Raw genomic sequence first — 16,648 nt, forward strand, 5'->3', positions numbered from 1 at the left:
CTGGCTTACAAGATATTTACATAGCTGAGGCAAGTGTCATTGGAATTTGGGTAGTCTAGGCAGTTGCCTAATTTGTTTCCACAGTTTGTCCAGTCCTGCAAGAATCTGGGCTGTAGCACTGGATGTGTGAGTCCTCTAGAACTGCTGCTTTGGGGTTAGGATTAGGCCTTTGTTAGGAGCTGGACTGAAAATTCAAAGTATTCTCGAAGTTAGAGCTGGTTAAATGTAACTGCAAGATGGGAGATTGTTGCCTATGCAAGTTAGGGTGGCCAGCTGGCATGGAGAAAAAGTGTCCTGTCTTTTAACAGGATATTATGTACTGGGTGACATTATTTACCCCAATGCCATAAAAAGCTTCAACTGCCCGTTTCCATGCATTAAACTTCTGTTAAAGGAACACAGGACCCTAACCTGGATAGCCCAGGCAAGCTTGATATCATCAGATCTCAGAAGCTAAGCAGAGTTGACCTTGGTTAGTAATTGGATGGGAGACCTCCAACGAAGACCAGGGTAGCAGAGGCAGGAAATGGCAAGCCACTCCTCTTGTCATGACACTCTACCATGGGTTGTCATAAGTCAGCTCTGATTTGATGGCACTCTCCACCACCAAAGGGATAGGACATTTTTCTAAGGCCAGTTGGCAACCCTAATGCAAGTTAATTTTGTAGTATATCAGGAAACAGCCTATTTTACCATATGGACTATCAAACCAGTGTGAAAGAAATGCATTTTCTGTACTGGAAAGAAAAGTTTGCCACCCATTTTGTTTTGTTGTGTACTCTATCTTACCTTTAAAAATGGCAAAAACATATACAGTTATGCTATCACTTAGACTGAACTGATATTTTGTCATCTTACTAATTTTAAAACTTTCTGATCTCTACAGAAAGAGGGATGCAAAATCACATGAAGTGCGTACAAACCTCCCATTTATTTATGTATAGTCCGCCTTTCTTACTGGGAACCAAGGCAGATTACACAGTGTGAATGAAAACGCACTATAATCCAACAGCTAGGACATTCACTGAGCAAAGTACAGTAACGAACAACAGGACAGTCCAGGAAAGAGATACTGTAGGGTACGGTAGCAGAAGATTTGGAAAACCAAGAATAAAGCCGAGCATAGAGATGAAATCTTTCTGAAATAAAGCAGAACTAATTTACATGGCATGTTTTGCAACAAGGAAACTCCCCAGCAGGCACATGTGTACATCAGCAGACATTACCCAACAGAGTAGTGAATAGCCCCTGTCCCTACCAATGCATCTCTCAACTACTTTTTATGACACAGCCCTATACATTAGGTAGAAAGCCCTCCTGAATAATCCAGTTTTACATCATTTTAGAGCAAAAATTATTATTATTATTATTATTATTATTATTATTATTAATAATAATATCCCGCCCTCCCTGCAAGCGGGCTCAAGGCTGTCTAAAGATGCTAAACCCTCCCTGCAACTCACTATATACCTTGCATGGCTTTTCCTTGGCTGAGCTCTGGCATCAGCTTCAGTGGAAAAAAGCTATCTATGATGTGTCTCTTTATGCACTTTTATTGATATGCAGAAGGTCCCAGGTTCAATCCCCAGCATCTCCAGTTCAAAGGGCCAGGCAGAAGGTGATATGAAGGCCTCTGCTTGAGACCCTGGGGAGCCACTGCCAGTCTGAGTAGATACTACTGATCTTGACAAACAGCTGACAAAATTTTGTCAAACGGCTGACAAAATTGAGCACATGCTTCAGGATTTCTAATCAGACTGCACCTATAATCTCAACAGCTTTTAGTTTTGATGGACCAAAAGGTCTGATTCAGTATAAAGCAGACACATGTGATTTGCTATATTTTATTTTGAATGTCAGCCATTTCTTTACTGTCTCCTCCTTGGGTACCACATTTTAAGATTGAAATAGACAAGCTGGAACATGTCGGGGGAGAGCAGTGAAGATGGTGAGGGGTCTGGACACCAAGTCCTGTAAGGAAAGGTTGAAAGAGTTTGGTATGTTTAGCCTGGAGAGGAGACGACTGAGAGGTGATATGATTGATAACCATCTTCAAGTACTTGAAGGGCTGTCATATAGATGCAGAGTTGTTTTCCGTTGCCCCAGAAGCCTGGACCAGAATCAATGGATTGAAATTAAATCAAAAGAGTTTTCGGCGGCTGTCCACTGTCGCCACAATTATTCATCTTAATGGAAATTTTTGCCTCAAAGTTAAGACAAGACTCTAAAATTAAAGGTTTTAAAGTGGATGATGAATTTAAACTGAAATGTTATGCAGATGATGTTGTTTTGATGTTTTTGAATCGACATGAGACACTACAACATGTTATGGAACGTCTTGTGAGTTTTGGAAATTTTTCAGGATTTAAAGTCAATAGGAAAAAAAACAAAATAATCCCAAGGCAAGAAGAAGAAAAAATGAGGAATTATCGGGTTGTGAAGTAGCAGTAAATCCAGTGAAATATTTGGGCATAAATATAACAGGACAAAAAAACCACTGTTTAAAGACAATTACAAAGTACTGTGGAGGAGGATTCAAAAAGATCTTGAAAGGTGGTCAGAGTTAAAATTGCATTGGATAGGAAGAATTTCTGCAATCAAAATGAATATTTTACTGAAAATCAACTTTTTATTTATATGAAATTTTGTCCTAAGTCTCTTTTGGAAAAACAGTTTCATTAGCTTGGATCCAGCCAATTTTTCCACTGTAAACTCACTCAATTTCCTCTTGTTAGCATAGCCGCTGTTACACACCATTTTAGTCCATTCAGGTTTCATGGTGTGGACTTCTTTGGTGGTCGAAGGGGAGAACCCTCTTTTCTTTTTCAGTGGATGGGGAGAATGGCTGGATCCATCCCACTGAGTAGAACGCATTCCCACAGTTCTTCAAGGCAGGGTATAAATATTTTAACAAACAGCAGACAAAATTAAGCACATGATTAAGGGTTTCTAATCAGACTGCATCTATCATCTCAAACAGCTTTAGAAAACAGCACGAGAAACCAAATCGCAGTTGAATGGTCGAACGTTTGTTCTCTTGAAATGTTTGTTCTCTTCATTTGTGGGATATTTACGGGAGGCTTGTAGAGAACGTTTGTTCTCCACAGCTGGGTTGTGATTGAATGGGCAAACATTTGTTCTCTACACTTGGTTACCTTCTCTCCAAATCTTTTAGTAGACTTCCGCTGTTAATTGGAGCGCAACAATCAACAATACATTGGAAATGTAATGGAATTTTTTCTAAAGAAATGGTTGACAAAACATTATGTTACCTCCAGGCTCTTGGTTATAGTCACAGCAAATGGATAGTTTTCCAGTTCACTTCTCCTTAACTGATCTAATCTTCTGTGGTTTAAAAGAAAAGGATTGTATCAATTATGTATTTAAGGCTACTATAAACAGTGCAGGAATGATCCTTTCCTTTTCAACACCTTAAAGAAAACATTTCCAGAATATTCCAAGGAAATCATGTAATATTGTAAAGAGTCCTATAGCACCTTTAAGACTAATCAACTTTATTGTAGCATAAGCTTTTGAGAACCACAGCTCTCTTCGTCAGATGCAGAGAGCTGTGGTTCTCGAAAGCTTATGCTACAATAAAGTCGGTTAGTCTTAAAGATGCTACTGGACTCTACTGTTTTGCAACTACAAACCAACATGGCTAACTCCTCTGGATCTATGATCAAGGAAACCATGTAGTAGAGTTGCCACTTGCCACCCTTCAGCTGAGGCCTAGAGTTCTCCCAGAATTACAACGGATCTCAAGAGGCCAGTTCCCCTGGAGGAATAGGCAGCTTCAGGGGCCCAACTCTATGGTATACCATTGATTCTAGGTAAAATCCATCCTCAGATTCCACCACCACACACACCATCCTGGAATCTGCAGGAATTTTCCTGGCATGTAGGTGCTGGTATGTAGGTGCTGGGCAGATCCTAAACAAAGTTAAGATTGACTTCTTTGGACTTAGACGAGACTACCTCTGTTTTGGGTTGTGCTGCCGTGTACATCCACGACGGTTCACAAAGGCTCCCCTGTGATGAAATTTGCACAAAATTAAAGGGGGGGCATGTGTAGTTTTGTACTGAATGGAACAGGAGAACCCGCACTGAAATGAAAAGTGGCATGATGGTGGGCAAGTATTCTTATGGGATGCTTGTAGAATATTTCCCTAAGCCCATTTTGCAAAAGATATCAAAGGAAAATAGACATCATTGTGCACCCTCCTTTAAAAAAAAATTAAGAATACATAGTCCGTCTGATTGGTTCCTTTTTAATTGGAAAGAGCAATCAAGTAATTTGTCCTCCAAAGAAACCTGAGTTTGCTATTTCCTAAAATCCTGTACTCAGTGCAGAATTTCAACAGTGTGGGGGAAAAAAATAAGTTAAACTCTCCATTTTACCAATGAACAGTCAAGCTGCAGAGAAAAGGACAGATTTTGGCCCACGTATCTCCAACAGTAAAGCTGGGTCTCTAGCTGTATTGTAGCATGAACCACTGGGCTGTTACATCTGCCCTTGACCTAGTACAGATGGGGAAAGGAAAATAAGCCTGGAGCAAGCTGAGAGAAGAGGCTCCTGTGCAGTGCCACAAGCCAACCTTTCTGGGGCCACTGAATTCCATTACACCGATAATGGGCACTGGCTCACCCTTTGCCTCATCCCCCAAAGTGGCAGCAGTGCAGGAGGAGATGATTGGTGAGCTGACACTCATTACCGATGAAGAGTGACCCCTGAGGTCCTGGCAGAGTTGCTGGGGCTTGGCCACCAATTGCCCTCTAGGGCAGTAGCCCACAGGAAATTTCCCTGTAAAATAGGCAATCCACCCCGCCCTTGACCCATTTCAATCTGGCTTCAGGCCAGAGACTGCTTTAGTGGCTTTGGTGGACAATCTCCTTTTGAACCTGGATAAGGGAAATGCCTCCCTCTCAGGCTCTTTGGAAACAGTTGATCACTTGATAATTTGACATCAGATATAGGGGGGGGAGGTGCAGCTCTGAAGCACTTTGAGTCCTTTTTGAGAAGTAGGAGGTGAAGGCAGGTAATAAGGAATTGGCAACGTGGGGTTTGCTTTGGGAAGTGTCGCAGGGCTCTGCTCTCTCTGATGCCATTCCGTAAAGGAGACTCATAAATGAGATCATCTGGAGTGTTAGCGTGGACTGGCATCAGTATTTAGATGACACTCAGCTTTATAGCGGGTGCTGCCATCTCTGCTGTGACCTGCTCAGTTGGCCAAGAGAGAAAAAACTGGACCCTGACAAGACAGAGCTGATGCTGGTCTGAAAGGCTCTGCTTTGGCGGGAGGGTCTTATTTCTCACATTAGATGGGGTGCACTTTTCTTTGGCAGAAGAGCTCAGGAGTCCTGCTGGGCCCAGCTGTATTGTTGGATAAAGGGGTACCTACTGTAAATTCACGTGCATTAAACCCACTATATTTGGCCCGTAAGCTTTCCTCCCTATTTGGAAACTTCCAGTCAGGCTATGATGATCCATACAATAGTAACTTCAGGGCTTGACTATTGTAACACTGTATGTGGGGCTGCCCTTGAAGACCATTTGGAAACTACCCTTGGTGCAGAATGTGGCAGCAATCTGTTACTGGAGCAGGCCGTAGGTATCATATCACACCCACTTTACAATCTTTGCCTTGGCTACCTGTTGATTTCCACATCTCATTGAGGGTGTTAGTGCTTACCTTTGAAGCCCTTCATGACCTGAGCCCACATTCCTGAAGGATAAGGTCCCTTGGCAAATACCAGGAGATTTGGAGGGGCGGTGCCTGGAGTGGGCGAGGTTTGGGGGGGTCGATGTGATATCACTTCTGGATGATGCTCTAGGTCAGGGATCTCCAATCTTTTCAGCTATGGGCACTGGCAGAATTCTGACACAGGGTGGTGGGCACAACCAGAAAAATGGCTGCCACAGGAGGTGGAGCCAATGAAAAAATGGCTACCCCGGAAGGGTCGGGGAGTGATTCCAGTAGCAGTTAGTCATCATTGAACCCTACATCAGTAATCAAGACTAACAGTGCAATCCTAAGAAGAGTTAGACCATTCTAAACCCATTGAAATCAATGGACTTAGACTGGAGTAATTCTTTTTAGGATTGCAGAGTTAATCTCATTACTTTGCTGGGATTGTGCTTTGTGTTTTCTGGTATTATCTTCCTTGAGTCATTTAAAATGAACTTATTGTTTAAAAATATTTTGTTCTATACAAAAAAGTAAGGATAACTAAGAAATCCTTATCAGGCAGTATCTATCTCCATTTCGTGGGTATTTAATACGCTTATGCAAGAGGAAAAGGGAAGAATGCTTCTCCACCTGGTTATCCCCTTGATACGAGCCCATATATTTTTAACCTGCACGCTATTACTTGTAACCATGACAATTAAGCATTTTAGCCATGCAGCCCAATTACACTTAGTCAGAAGCAAGTCCCACTGTATTATGAGAACACCACTCTGTTATTTGTAAAGGCAAAGTACTTTACATAAAGCCACTGTCTAGACTGTACCAACAACTCAAACCAGATCTCCACCATGATAGAATATGACAGAGGATACAATAAAACTCCACAGAAGTAATTAATATTGGCACATAATAAAATACATAGTGCACAGAGCATACCTTAATCAGAGTTCATCAATATTACATCTCCTGTTCCAACTCCTGTGTATCTTCTCAAACTAAATACAACCTTTTTCCTACACAGTATTCAATTTTAGATCAACTAAAGGTCAAAACAAGCAGTCTCCATGTACATTCTTATGGCTATATCTTAATATGGTCTAATGCTTCCATACAGATCATTTCTATTTAACTTAACTATTTTGCCAAATAGTTGGCAATGCATTCTACCTCAACACTAATAACTCTTGTAGCACAAAATCTTATTGTTCCTCTGACCCTGTTATCCCCCCATCTTTTTTTTTGTACCCCTCTTTGTTCTGAAAATAAATACATAAATAAAAAATATTGGCACATAATGTGCAGGATAAAGGGGGAGCTTAAAAAAACAGCAAGGAGAAACACATTTACATAAAGTCCTCTTGGCGAGAAGGAATAAAAACAGAGAGGGGAAAGGGGGATCACACACACATAGGAAACTCAAGTGCAGGGGACAAGACAGGAGGTTAAAAATACACAAGAGAAAGGAGGTGAGAGAACATAAAAGCAGGACCACATGGTGGGGGGGAAGATCACACACAGAGAGGAAACCCAAGTGCAGGGGAGAAGGGGGAATTCTCAAAAACATGCAAGGAAATAAAAACAACATGATATAGAAGGGTGGGGGGGAGAAGGGTATCTGCAGAAGAGAAGAAAGGGTCAAAGACAAACTTGCTCAGCGTCAGGAAGCACGACACCCTGCCCACTCCACCAGCTCCCCTCCTTGCCCTCTCCTTCCACCCCATGCCCATTCGGGCTGGCCATCTTGGTCCCAGGCTGCAGCACCAGCGTTGTGGCTGAGGTGAAGGCAGTGAGCTTGAATGGGAAGGGAGAGGAAGGACTTTTCCTTCTTTGCATGTATATAGGCTGCACTAGGAGCCCTCAGAAGGTGAGTAAAAACAATAGGCTTGCTTTTCCCACACTTGCTGGCTTACTCCCATCATGGGCCACAGTTGCGGTGGCTGGGGTGAGAAGAAGCCTGCATGTTTGGGTGGGGAAAGACAGGCCTTTCTTTCCCTGTGTGTGCCAGACGGTTTGTTCTCTACCCAGGCTGCAGTGGTGGAGTTCAGGAGGAGAGGAAGCTGGCAGGAAGGGTTTTTAACAATCACCCCCAACAGGTTGGAAGAGAGGTAATGACCGAGGGCAGCAGCCACTTATTTTGTTATGTAGCAACAATCCTTCCATTCTTGTTTCGTTTAACAGAACATTCCAAGTGGCCAATCAGAAACCCTACTGGGGAAGAGTCCTCCTGGCTCCTCCCACTTGGTAGGCACCAGGAAAGGTGTCTGGATGTTTTTGCACCTGCGGGCACCATGTTGGGGACCCCCACTCTAGGCTGCCTCACTTAACCTGTGTGGTCTTTGCCATACCAGGGGAAATTCCTAGAGTATCCCTATGGAGGCCATTTTTCTCCTGCTTCTCAGTTCCTCAGTGGTAGGAAACTGGGTCTGGGGGTTGATAATTCCCGCCCCAGCCATGTAAATGGGAGGCCTATCGAAGAAGCACTTTTCCTGGTATGATCCCATGTGGCAGCTTCACTCAGCACGGTAGTACCTTTTGGTCATTCTGACCCCTACAATTGCATGTTTCACTGCTGCTCTGTGGCTGCTCTCATGCTCTGGAAATGCCTCCTGGAGGAAATACGATCTGTGTATCTCTGGCAGTTTTTGATGCAAAGTGGAGCGCTTTAGAAGAGCCTTTGACTATTCAGCAATCTCTGTTGAATTTTTTTTTAATTTTCTTTTTCTGTTTGTTGTTTCAATTCTGTTTTTATAATTATGTTTATCTTGTACCGATTTTACTATTATCATCTACCTTTGTGTCCTGGTAGTCTGAGCAGAGTATGAAGCCTTTTGCCCAGCCTAAGGAGTGAAGTGGCCTCTAACTTTATCTAAGAGCCAAGCTACAAGTGATGCCTTACACAGGTTGGACACTTGTCAGCTTGCCTCAAGTTTTGATGGGAAATGTAGGCATCCTGGTTTTACAGCTTGGCTCTCCATTACAGCTGCAAGACCAGGATGCCTACATTTCCCATCAAAACTTGAGGGAAGCTGACAAGTGTCCAACCTGTGTCAGGCATCACTTGTAGCTTGGCTCTAAGGGCCAGCATTATAATTAAGTGTGGTGAAACAGACTGTTTCAGGCAACAGTTACCAGAAGAAAGGCCGTTTCCCTGCCTTCAGCCTCTATGCGCCATTTTCTTTTTAAAAAATAAATAAATAAAACCTTGCTGCAATCTGAAGTGTCTTCCTGGTTGTGACTTTGAATGTGATTTGTGGCTTTTTTTAAAAAAAATCAGGTTTTTAAAATGTATAATTTCTGGAACTTAGTTGCTCGAGAACATCTGCAGAAATGTTGATCAACTGCTGTATTTCTCTCCTTCCAGCACGCTGCAAGAACAGAAGGGGGAACTGCGCAAGCGTCTCTCCTACACAACCCACAAACTGGAAATGCTTGAAACAGAATTTGATTCTACGCGCCAATATCTTGAAGTAGAACTGAGACGCGCTCAGGAAGAACTTGAAAAAGTGACAGAAAAACTGAGAAGGCGAGTTTCTTTATTGATATGACAGCAAAAGAGATTGCATATATTATTGTAGGTAAATGTCAGATAAACAATTAATGTTGACTTCTGCTGATGATCCTTAAGGGGCTGGCCAGAAAACGCTGACATTGGCTGTTTCCACATGTCCTTAAAGGGGCGGCCCACTCATCAATCGCTGGTGGCTTTTCTCCTTCACTCCACACATCTCTGATTTCAAAATGGTAGCAGACTGTTGGCTTCTGGTTTTTTGGCGCCTTTTCTGAGAACGTAATTTCCCACACTTCCCTGTGACCCCAAAAAGGCACCCAAAAAAGGAAGCCAAACAGCCTGCTACCATTTTGAAACTGAAGACGTGTGAAGGATAAAAGCCACCAGCATTTGGTGAGTGGGCCATCCCCTTAAGAACATGTGGAAACAGCCCTTAACTGGTTAATTTCGAAGCTAAGTTTCAGCATATAGCTAAACTTCATCCCCTTTTTTCCCATCACTTACGAGTAAAAAAGCAATTTTCAACATGTCAAAAATGTCAAATGGCAAAAAATAAGTCTTGTGATTCACTCATTTTTGACATGTGCTAGTACACGTCAAGAACTACAAGTGCATTCCGTGAGTTAATCATTTTGCCTATCTTTCTGTAATTTTCCCCATAAACTTACTGAGACAGATTGGACGACAGCTTTTGTGGGGCAAATGATGTTTACACTCAGCAGCTGTATCCAAAGTCACTTATCTTGTGGATTTTCATATATGGTGTCCTCAGGCTACCGTCAGCGACTACTAATATCTGTGCAGCTTTACACAGTCAGTAATGAAACGCAGCAGGGGGGAGAGCTAAGTCTCAGTGGTCTTAAGTCATGATAGTTTCCTCCTCTGGTTACTATGGGTGAGATCCAGGAGAGGGCTATTGCTGACCCCGCCCCCCATATCACAATCCAAACTATTCCAAAAGGTTCCCTCAAACTTCAGGAACAACATTTTTCTGCAGAGATAAGGGGACGGTGGAATAGATCTATTCCCTGGGTGAAACAGGGCTTTTGGAACCATCATGGGTTTTTGGATTCAACCCACTGTATTTGTGAGCTTGCCACTCTTTTGCTATTGACAATGGGGAGTGGCTTTGCTCATCCTGAAAAGGAGCGAGACTTGGTTTTGAGCACAGTGCACACGCCATCTGTCCTACTCAATGGTTTTGCCGTAGGCTGCATTTTCCACATGACAAACCTTAACACAGGACTTCTATAGTTTATGTAATGAAGTTCTTTAGCTCTCTATGTAAAGAGTGGGCATTTTTGTAAACCCTCCCCAATTGCCTTCTAATGGACCATTTTTGTCACGTTGCTATAAAAAAAGAAACTTCCTAGCATTGTACCATGGGAAGAGACCAGAAGAGTTACCATCTTTCCAGTTCAGAGCAGGGCGGTGGCTTTGATCTGTGCTTGTGATATTGACAAGATCACATTTTCATTCCATATTAATTACTTTTGAATAATTTCTTTGGAATACTTTGGAATGGTTTTGTCCTCACAGTCCCCAGAATGAACTGGAATTTTCAACAACACAAGAGAGCAAAGAAGCCATTTTTGCCAAGCTGAACAGAATATTAACCTGCCGTCTTTTCCAGGGTGAAGGAAAGGATTTTGGGAGTGTTAAAAATGTTCCCTCAAATTTACAGGAATAGTTTCCCTTCTGTCCTGTTTCTTCTTTTTCATTTCAACCCCCAGGGCTCCTCCTTCCACAAGTAATACCATCTAGACTTGAGAGCCATAATTATAGCAATGATATCATGATGCCACACGACAGTCAGATCCATCTAGGTGATAATGTCGTATAGCCAGTTCAGAGCGAGGGCAGGAAGCATTGTCTCCTTGGGAAACAGGTGGTGGTATGGGGTCTGTGCTGTGAACATTTTCATTCCGCTTCACAGCTCCCCTCCCAGTGTTGAAGGGGTGGTCTTATGTACAAAAACATCCATGAAAAGAGACTCCTTGTCAACATTAAATGATGTGAAAATGTTTCCTACAATGTGAATTCAATTGGGAGTTTCCAGGTGTTAGAATAGTGATATTTGTTCAGCTCTTGACACCCTCTGATCCATTTCGCACATTCCACAGTAGCAACCTTTATTTTGCTAGAGTGTATGCTCAACAGGGAGTTACTGCTGATCCTAGCTTTCTGATGAGTGTCCTGCTAAGATGCTGGCTTTCCCCAAACATCTGTTTGTCATATTCACACTTTGCATTTTTAGGGATACGCTGGAAACATCAGCGTGCACTTGAAAAATGTTCCACTTAAAGTCATCCATGAGCCTTAAGCTGAGACTGAGGGCCAAGCTACACATGACAAATGACACTTGAACGGCAAGTGGATTGAGTGGAGGGCAAGTGAACAGGGAGAAATACACTTGCCATTCAAGTGTCATTCGTCATGTGTAGCTTGGCCCTCAGACCTCTAAAGAACTGGTTACAAAACAGCTCTCAAAGACTAAATGGGTTTTTGAAATCTTCAACTCTTACATTTACAATTTTTTTAAAAAAAAAAAAACTTCACTAAGTGGCAGAATTAATGATCATTCATTAAAGTCAGTGGGAAACTAAGTTACATTTGCTCGTGGAAAAATTCTGGTTAAAAAGGTAGAGTACGGAATGTGCGGAAGATATGTTAATTACATGATTTCATCTTTATTTTAGGATCCAAAACAATTACCTAGCCTTACAAAGAATTAATCAAGACCTAGAAGACAAACTGTACAGGATGGTAAGTGCAGGGCTGGTTATGTTTTCTCTGTGTACATCTTGGTGGATTTTTGGACCTATGTAATGTGGAGGTAGAACACATTGATGAATCTTGCATTTAACCTGTTAAGTGACTTTATAACCTGAGTCATGGATTTCTGCAATTTGACACTAAGAAAATTTCCTGATTTATAGCAATCACACCGTTTGTTTTTGCATAGAGTGTTTCCAGCATTCCAAATGCTTCACGTGTTATAGACGAGGGAACTAAGGCCAAGGATAACTTGCCTGAGGCCACTTCAGGAAACTCGTGGCTGAGATGAGATTTGAACCAGCCATCTCGTGCATCCTGCTTCATTCTCTTAGCCAGATGGTACACCAGCTCCTCATTGCAAGATGTTCACTTTATTTCCCAGTTGTCATTGTGAAATGAAAGGCGGGGGTTGGGATTAAGTATGTTCTGTGCATTAGCAGCAGAGCAGATGAGAATGTTGGGGGGGAGTGTGGATTTAGCGGAGAGGACCTGTGCAGGGGACGGGTCATAGGTCATGGACCAGAATGCTGACTACTCCTCATCACGCAAAGATAACCAAGACTCAGATGAGTCGGGGGCTGCCTGAGCACCTGACACCACTCCAGCAAGAGGCTGTCGGTACATCTCAGAGAGCCCCTCCGATGTGCAGCAGGAGCCCCGGGTGTCTGACTCAACCTGCCCACCCTGCCGTTTTGGATTTGGACCCTGAACGTCTGTCTCGGAGCCCACCGCTGCATACGAGGTCTCTCCCCCACTGACATCTGAAGCTCCACAGAGTCAGGATCCACCTCAACCCCATCAGAGTACTTGTTGCTGAAAATACGTACCGCCCCTTTAAGAACGAGTAGCTTCTCCTGGAAGGGTGGGGCTTGTATCAGGCCTGGCGTTAGCACAGGGCAGCCGGCAGGGCCTGAGGCTTCTGGCGGGGCCCTCTGCTACTGACTCCTTACTCCTACATCTTCTCTGATGCCTGCCCTCACACTCTCCCACTGCCTGCTTGGGAGTGCTTTCTCATCTCTTCTTCCAGCTCTATATGCTGCCTAGTAGTGCTGGAGAAGGGATGTGGGCGGGGCACAAAACATCTGCATTCCTGGCGGCCATGGCAGCAGCTCTCCTAGCTGCACCGACCACCGGACACTATCAGGGAAAGGGTGTGAAAGCAATGTGGGCAGCTATAACTGCAGGTGGTGGGAGAGCTTTCGAGGGGTCAAAGGAAGAACGTATAGGCAGGGGAGGTAGATGGGTGGGAAGGCAAGAAGGAGGGATTAGTAGTAGGCATGAGGGCCCTGACCACTCTCTGCTCAGCCCCCCCCCCCAAAATCTCAAAGCCGCCCTACTCTGTTTACTTGCCAGGCCTCAGTTCACTCGCAGTTTTTACTAGAACATTATCTAAGATAGGGTATTGTTGGCTTCAGCCTCAGTAACTTCGTGCCTGTTCCTCAGCCCCAAGCAGGACAAAAGAGAGATGGGAAAAAATGCACAAAATGCGGATATTGTGTTCCCTGACCACTGGATGCCTACAGGACTTGGACTTTGAAGGCTGAGGAAGTATACTCAGACTTCAAAGCCCTGTTTGGGTTCAGAAAAGAACTCGAAGGTACAGCGTTGGCCCCTACAGTTGACAGCTGTCAGATTGGCCATACTTGATATGAAAGTCAAGCGCACCTGTCCTTTGCCAGAAGCTTCCACATAGAGCACCTCAACCCCCCCCCCCCCCCGGCTCCATTTCCATCTCAAGACTTTCGTTCTTGCAGTGGGTGGCAGAAAACTCCCGTGCTAGCTCTGGAAATGCCTATCTGACCCCCTTGATGCATCCATTTTGGTTCTCACCCGCCCCAATCTTTAGCAGCTCATTTCTTTTCTTAAAATGTATGCCAATGACTGGGATGCTAGATAAGATCTTGGAAGCCAAGGTTCAATCAGCGACTGCCTTGAATAAGGGACTGTCTTTCCATCACGAGTGCCTATCTATGAAAAGGTAATAACGAGACAAGACAAAACATTCGAAGGCTGTAAAAACCCGAGGCATGTTAAAAATAACTAGAAAGATTAGAGAGAAATGTCTTTTTTTAATTAAAGGTTTCTTCCAAAGCATTTGTTTTTTATTAATTCAGCAGAAGGCACCACCAGATTTAGCTGTACCACACAACTTCCTGCTGTGCCACACAACAAGACCCTACAGATTGATAAAGCCCACCCTACTGTGGGCCAAATCTCCAGCTGGCCCGGAGGAGGACTCTGCCAGTTTCAACAAAGAGGCTCTAATTAGTACCATCTAAGAATCCCGCCATGCAGTCTTCCCTTTAAAAGATCTAGAGGCTATAAATAGTGAAAGCACATGGAAGGGAAAACAAAACTCTCATCCATCAGATAAGGAACAGTCTTACTTTTTCTTGAGCATTATGAACTGTGTGAGCCTTTGGGAAGTGACACTGTTGGATTGAATCGGGACTCTGGAGGGTTATCTCATTACCAGAAGTAACTGCCTTCAGGCATTCCATCCAGATTCAGCAGTGGATGGGAGGGGTCACCCCCAGCCTGGATTGCGCACTCCACCTCTTTCATGACTTTTGCAACTGATTTGCATCTACATGGCCCTCACTCCCTGCACCCTCTCCCCTGTCTCCTCACCACCTATATATCTCTGGCCAGTTTCTTCATACCCTCCATGCATCTGACGAAGAGAACCGTGGTTCTCAAAAGCTTATGCTACAATAAAAGTGATTACTCTTAAAGGTGGAACAGGACTCTTTACTATTTTGCAACTATGGACTAATACGGCTAACTCCTCTGGATCTGTTGTAGAAAAGCACATCCTTCTTTTATAATGCAATGACCACTGTGGCAGCAGAACATTGCTACATGTAGTGACGCGCTTTGGCAGTCAAATATCCTATCTATATTCAGCCTAGCATGCCAGCCAACAATTCAGCAAGAACTCTTTTATCCTTTCACATTTAGCTTGACCTAGAATGCCATGATTCCTGTGTGGTTGCCCATTCTTTGAACTAGACAACAGACATAGTATGATGTACTCGGCGGTCTTTGTGCATGCAGAGGAAAGGATAATCAAGCCATGCTAGGTTTTCACTGCATAAACATGGAAGTTTCTGGCAAGCCAAGTTGGTGGCCAGCCCCTGATATTGGGATGGAACCTACCCCCCCCCCATCCTATGGAAGAGTGACTTAAGTTGGAAGGAGGTACCTTAGACTGAAGGAAGGAAATTTGCTCAGTGACGTGATAGGATGAAGTAGGGTCCTCTCCCACCATAGGACCTCAGAGCCAAGCTACAAGTGACGCCTGACACAGGTTAGAGACTTGTCAGCTTCCCTCAAGTTTTGATGGAAAATATAGGCATCCTGGTCTTGCAGCTTGGCTCTCCATTTACTTGAAGTTTACGGAGCAGCAGTCTATGGGAGGGAGAACATGCAGTTGGGAGGGGATTGCAGGCGTCGGGCTCTTGCCGGGTGCCCCCCTTCCCTGTGTGTGTGGGTTTCTGTAAACTTCAGTTAAATGGAGAGCCAAGCTGTAAGACCAGGATGCCTGCATTTCCCATCAAAACTTGAGGGAAGCTGACAAGTGTCCAACCTGTGTCAGGCGTCACTTGTAGCTTAGCTTTCAGTGCTTAGACCTAATGTGGCTTCAGGCTACTATATTAGTGTGGAATGTCTTCCTTGAAAATGGAACCACATCTTGGCAGGGTGTAATGAATTTTGAAATCCTGAAAATGGTCATATTTGGGAAATGTGATGTGTGACAATGAATGTATGTATGTATTGGCCTCTGTAGGAAACAATGTGCGTTCTGGCCTATGGAGAAATGTCCAAAAGGAAATGGGTATTTCAAAAGTTCTTTGGTGGGGTGCTGATGCTGGGCATCTTTAAAAATGATTCTTGTGTGGCCATCTGGTTTGCTGTGCACAATGTGTGCATTTCTTGATGTAATGTGAAACAAGCAAAGTTCTATCTGACACTGGAGGATATTACGGTATTCTGATGTTTAAGTTGTACACAGCATGCACCCCTGAGGTTTTCTTGATCTCTGTTCGAGTCAACTTGGACTCCAACTTGACCACTGTACATTTACAGAAATGTAAAGCTCTTCTCCTAGATATCCATGCATATGTTATTCAGGTGGTGTTTCATCCAGAAATTTTTTAGGTCCATTCTAGATGGTCTCTTACTGGCATGGATGTTCCCATGTTTTCTTGCTCACTGGCCAGAGCGTGTTTGAAACCTTCCGTTCAAGTGGGTGGCTGCCTGCTGCAGTGAGCAATGATACAAGTCATACACATGCCTTCTTGAACAAAATAGTTACAACAGCAACGCAGAGCAGAAGGCCTTAGACATTCTCTGATTGTCTTGCAAGAAAGTGTGGAAGAAGCATTGATCGTGCCATTAAGAGAATGTCCAAAGAAAGCCTTCCATATTAGATGGTTCATGGATTTTAAAGGGATTTAAATGTATATTCCACTCTCCTCAGAAGCAGGCTCAGAGAAGATCACAGGCAGTAATAAATATTATAAAAACAGATAGCATAAATTAGATTAAAACATATCCATCAGTGCAGTAAAGTCTGAGATGAACAGTCGCGCCCATATTGCATTAATGATGAGGGTTAGAGCCTTCTAGCCCTTTTGAACTAAGCTTCAGTGAATACTGCTGGTGTAAC

General features: G+C 43.6%; 1 protein-coding gene across 1 annotated transcript in view; it reads left to right on the top strand.

The window, feature by feature from the left end:
* The window catches only part of BEGAIN (brain enriched guanylate kinase associated), a 260,162-nt gene that overhangs the window by 155,112 nt on the left and 88,402 nt on the right, over window positions 1-16,648 (top strand). The window contains exons 4-5 of the mRNA XM_054972391.1: window positions 9,052-9,213; window positions 11,898-11,964. Coding sequence (XP_054828366.1) covers window positions 9,052-9,213; window positions 11,898-11,964 — 229 coding nt within the window. The remainder of the gene's footprint in view (window positions 1-9,051; window positions 9,214-11,897; window positions 11,965-16,648) is intronic.

This window comes from Eublepharis macularius, chromosome 2 (assembly GCF_028583425.1).
Source record: "Eublepharis macularius isolate TG4126 chromosome 2, MPM_Emac_v1.0, whole genome shotgun sequence".
Classification (NCBI taxonomy): Eukaryota; Metazoa; Chordata; class Lepidosauria; order Squamata; family Eublepharidae; genus Eublepharis; species Eublepharis macularius.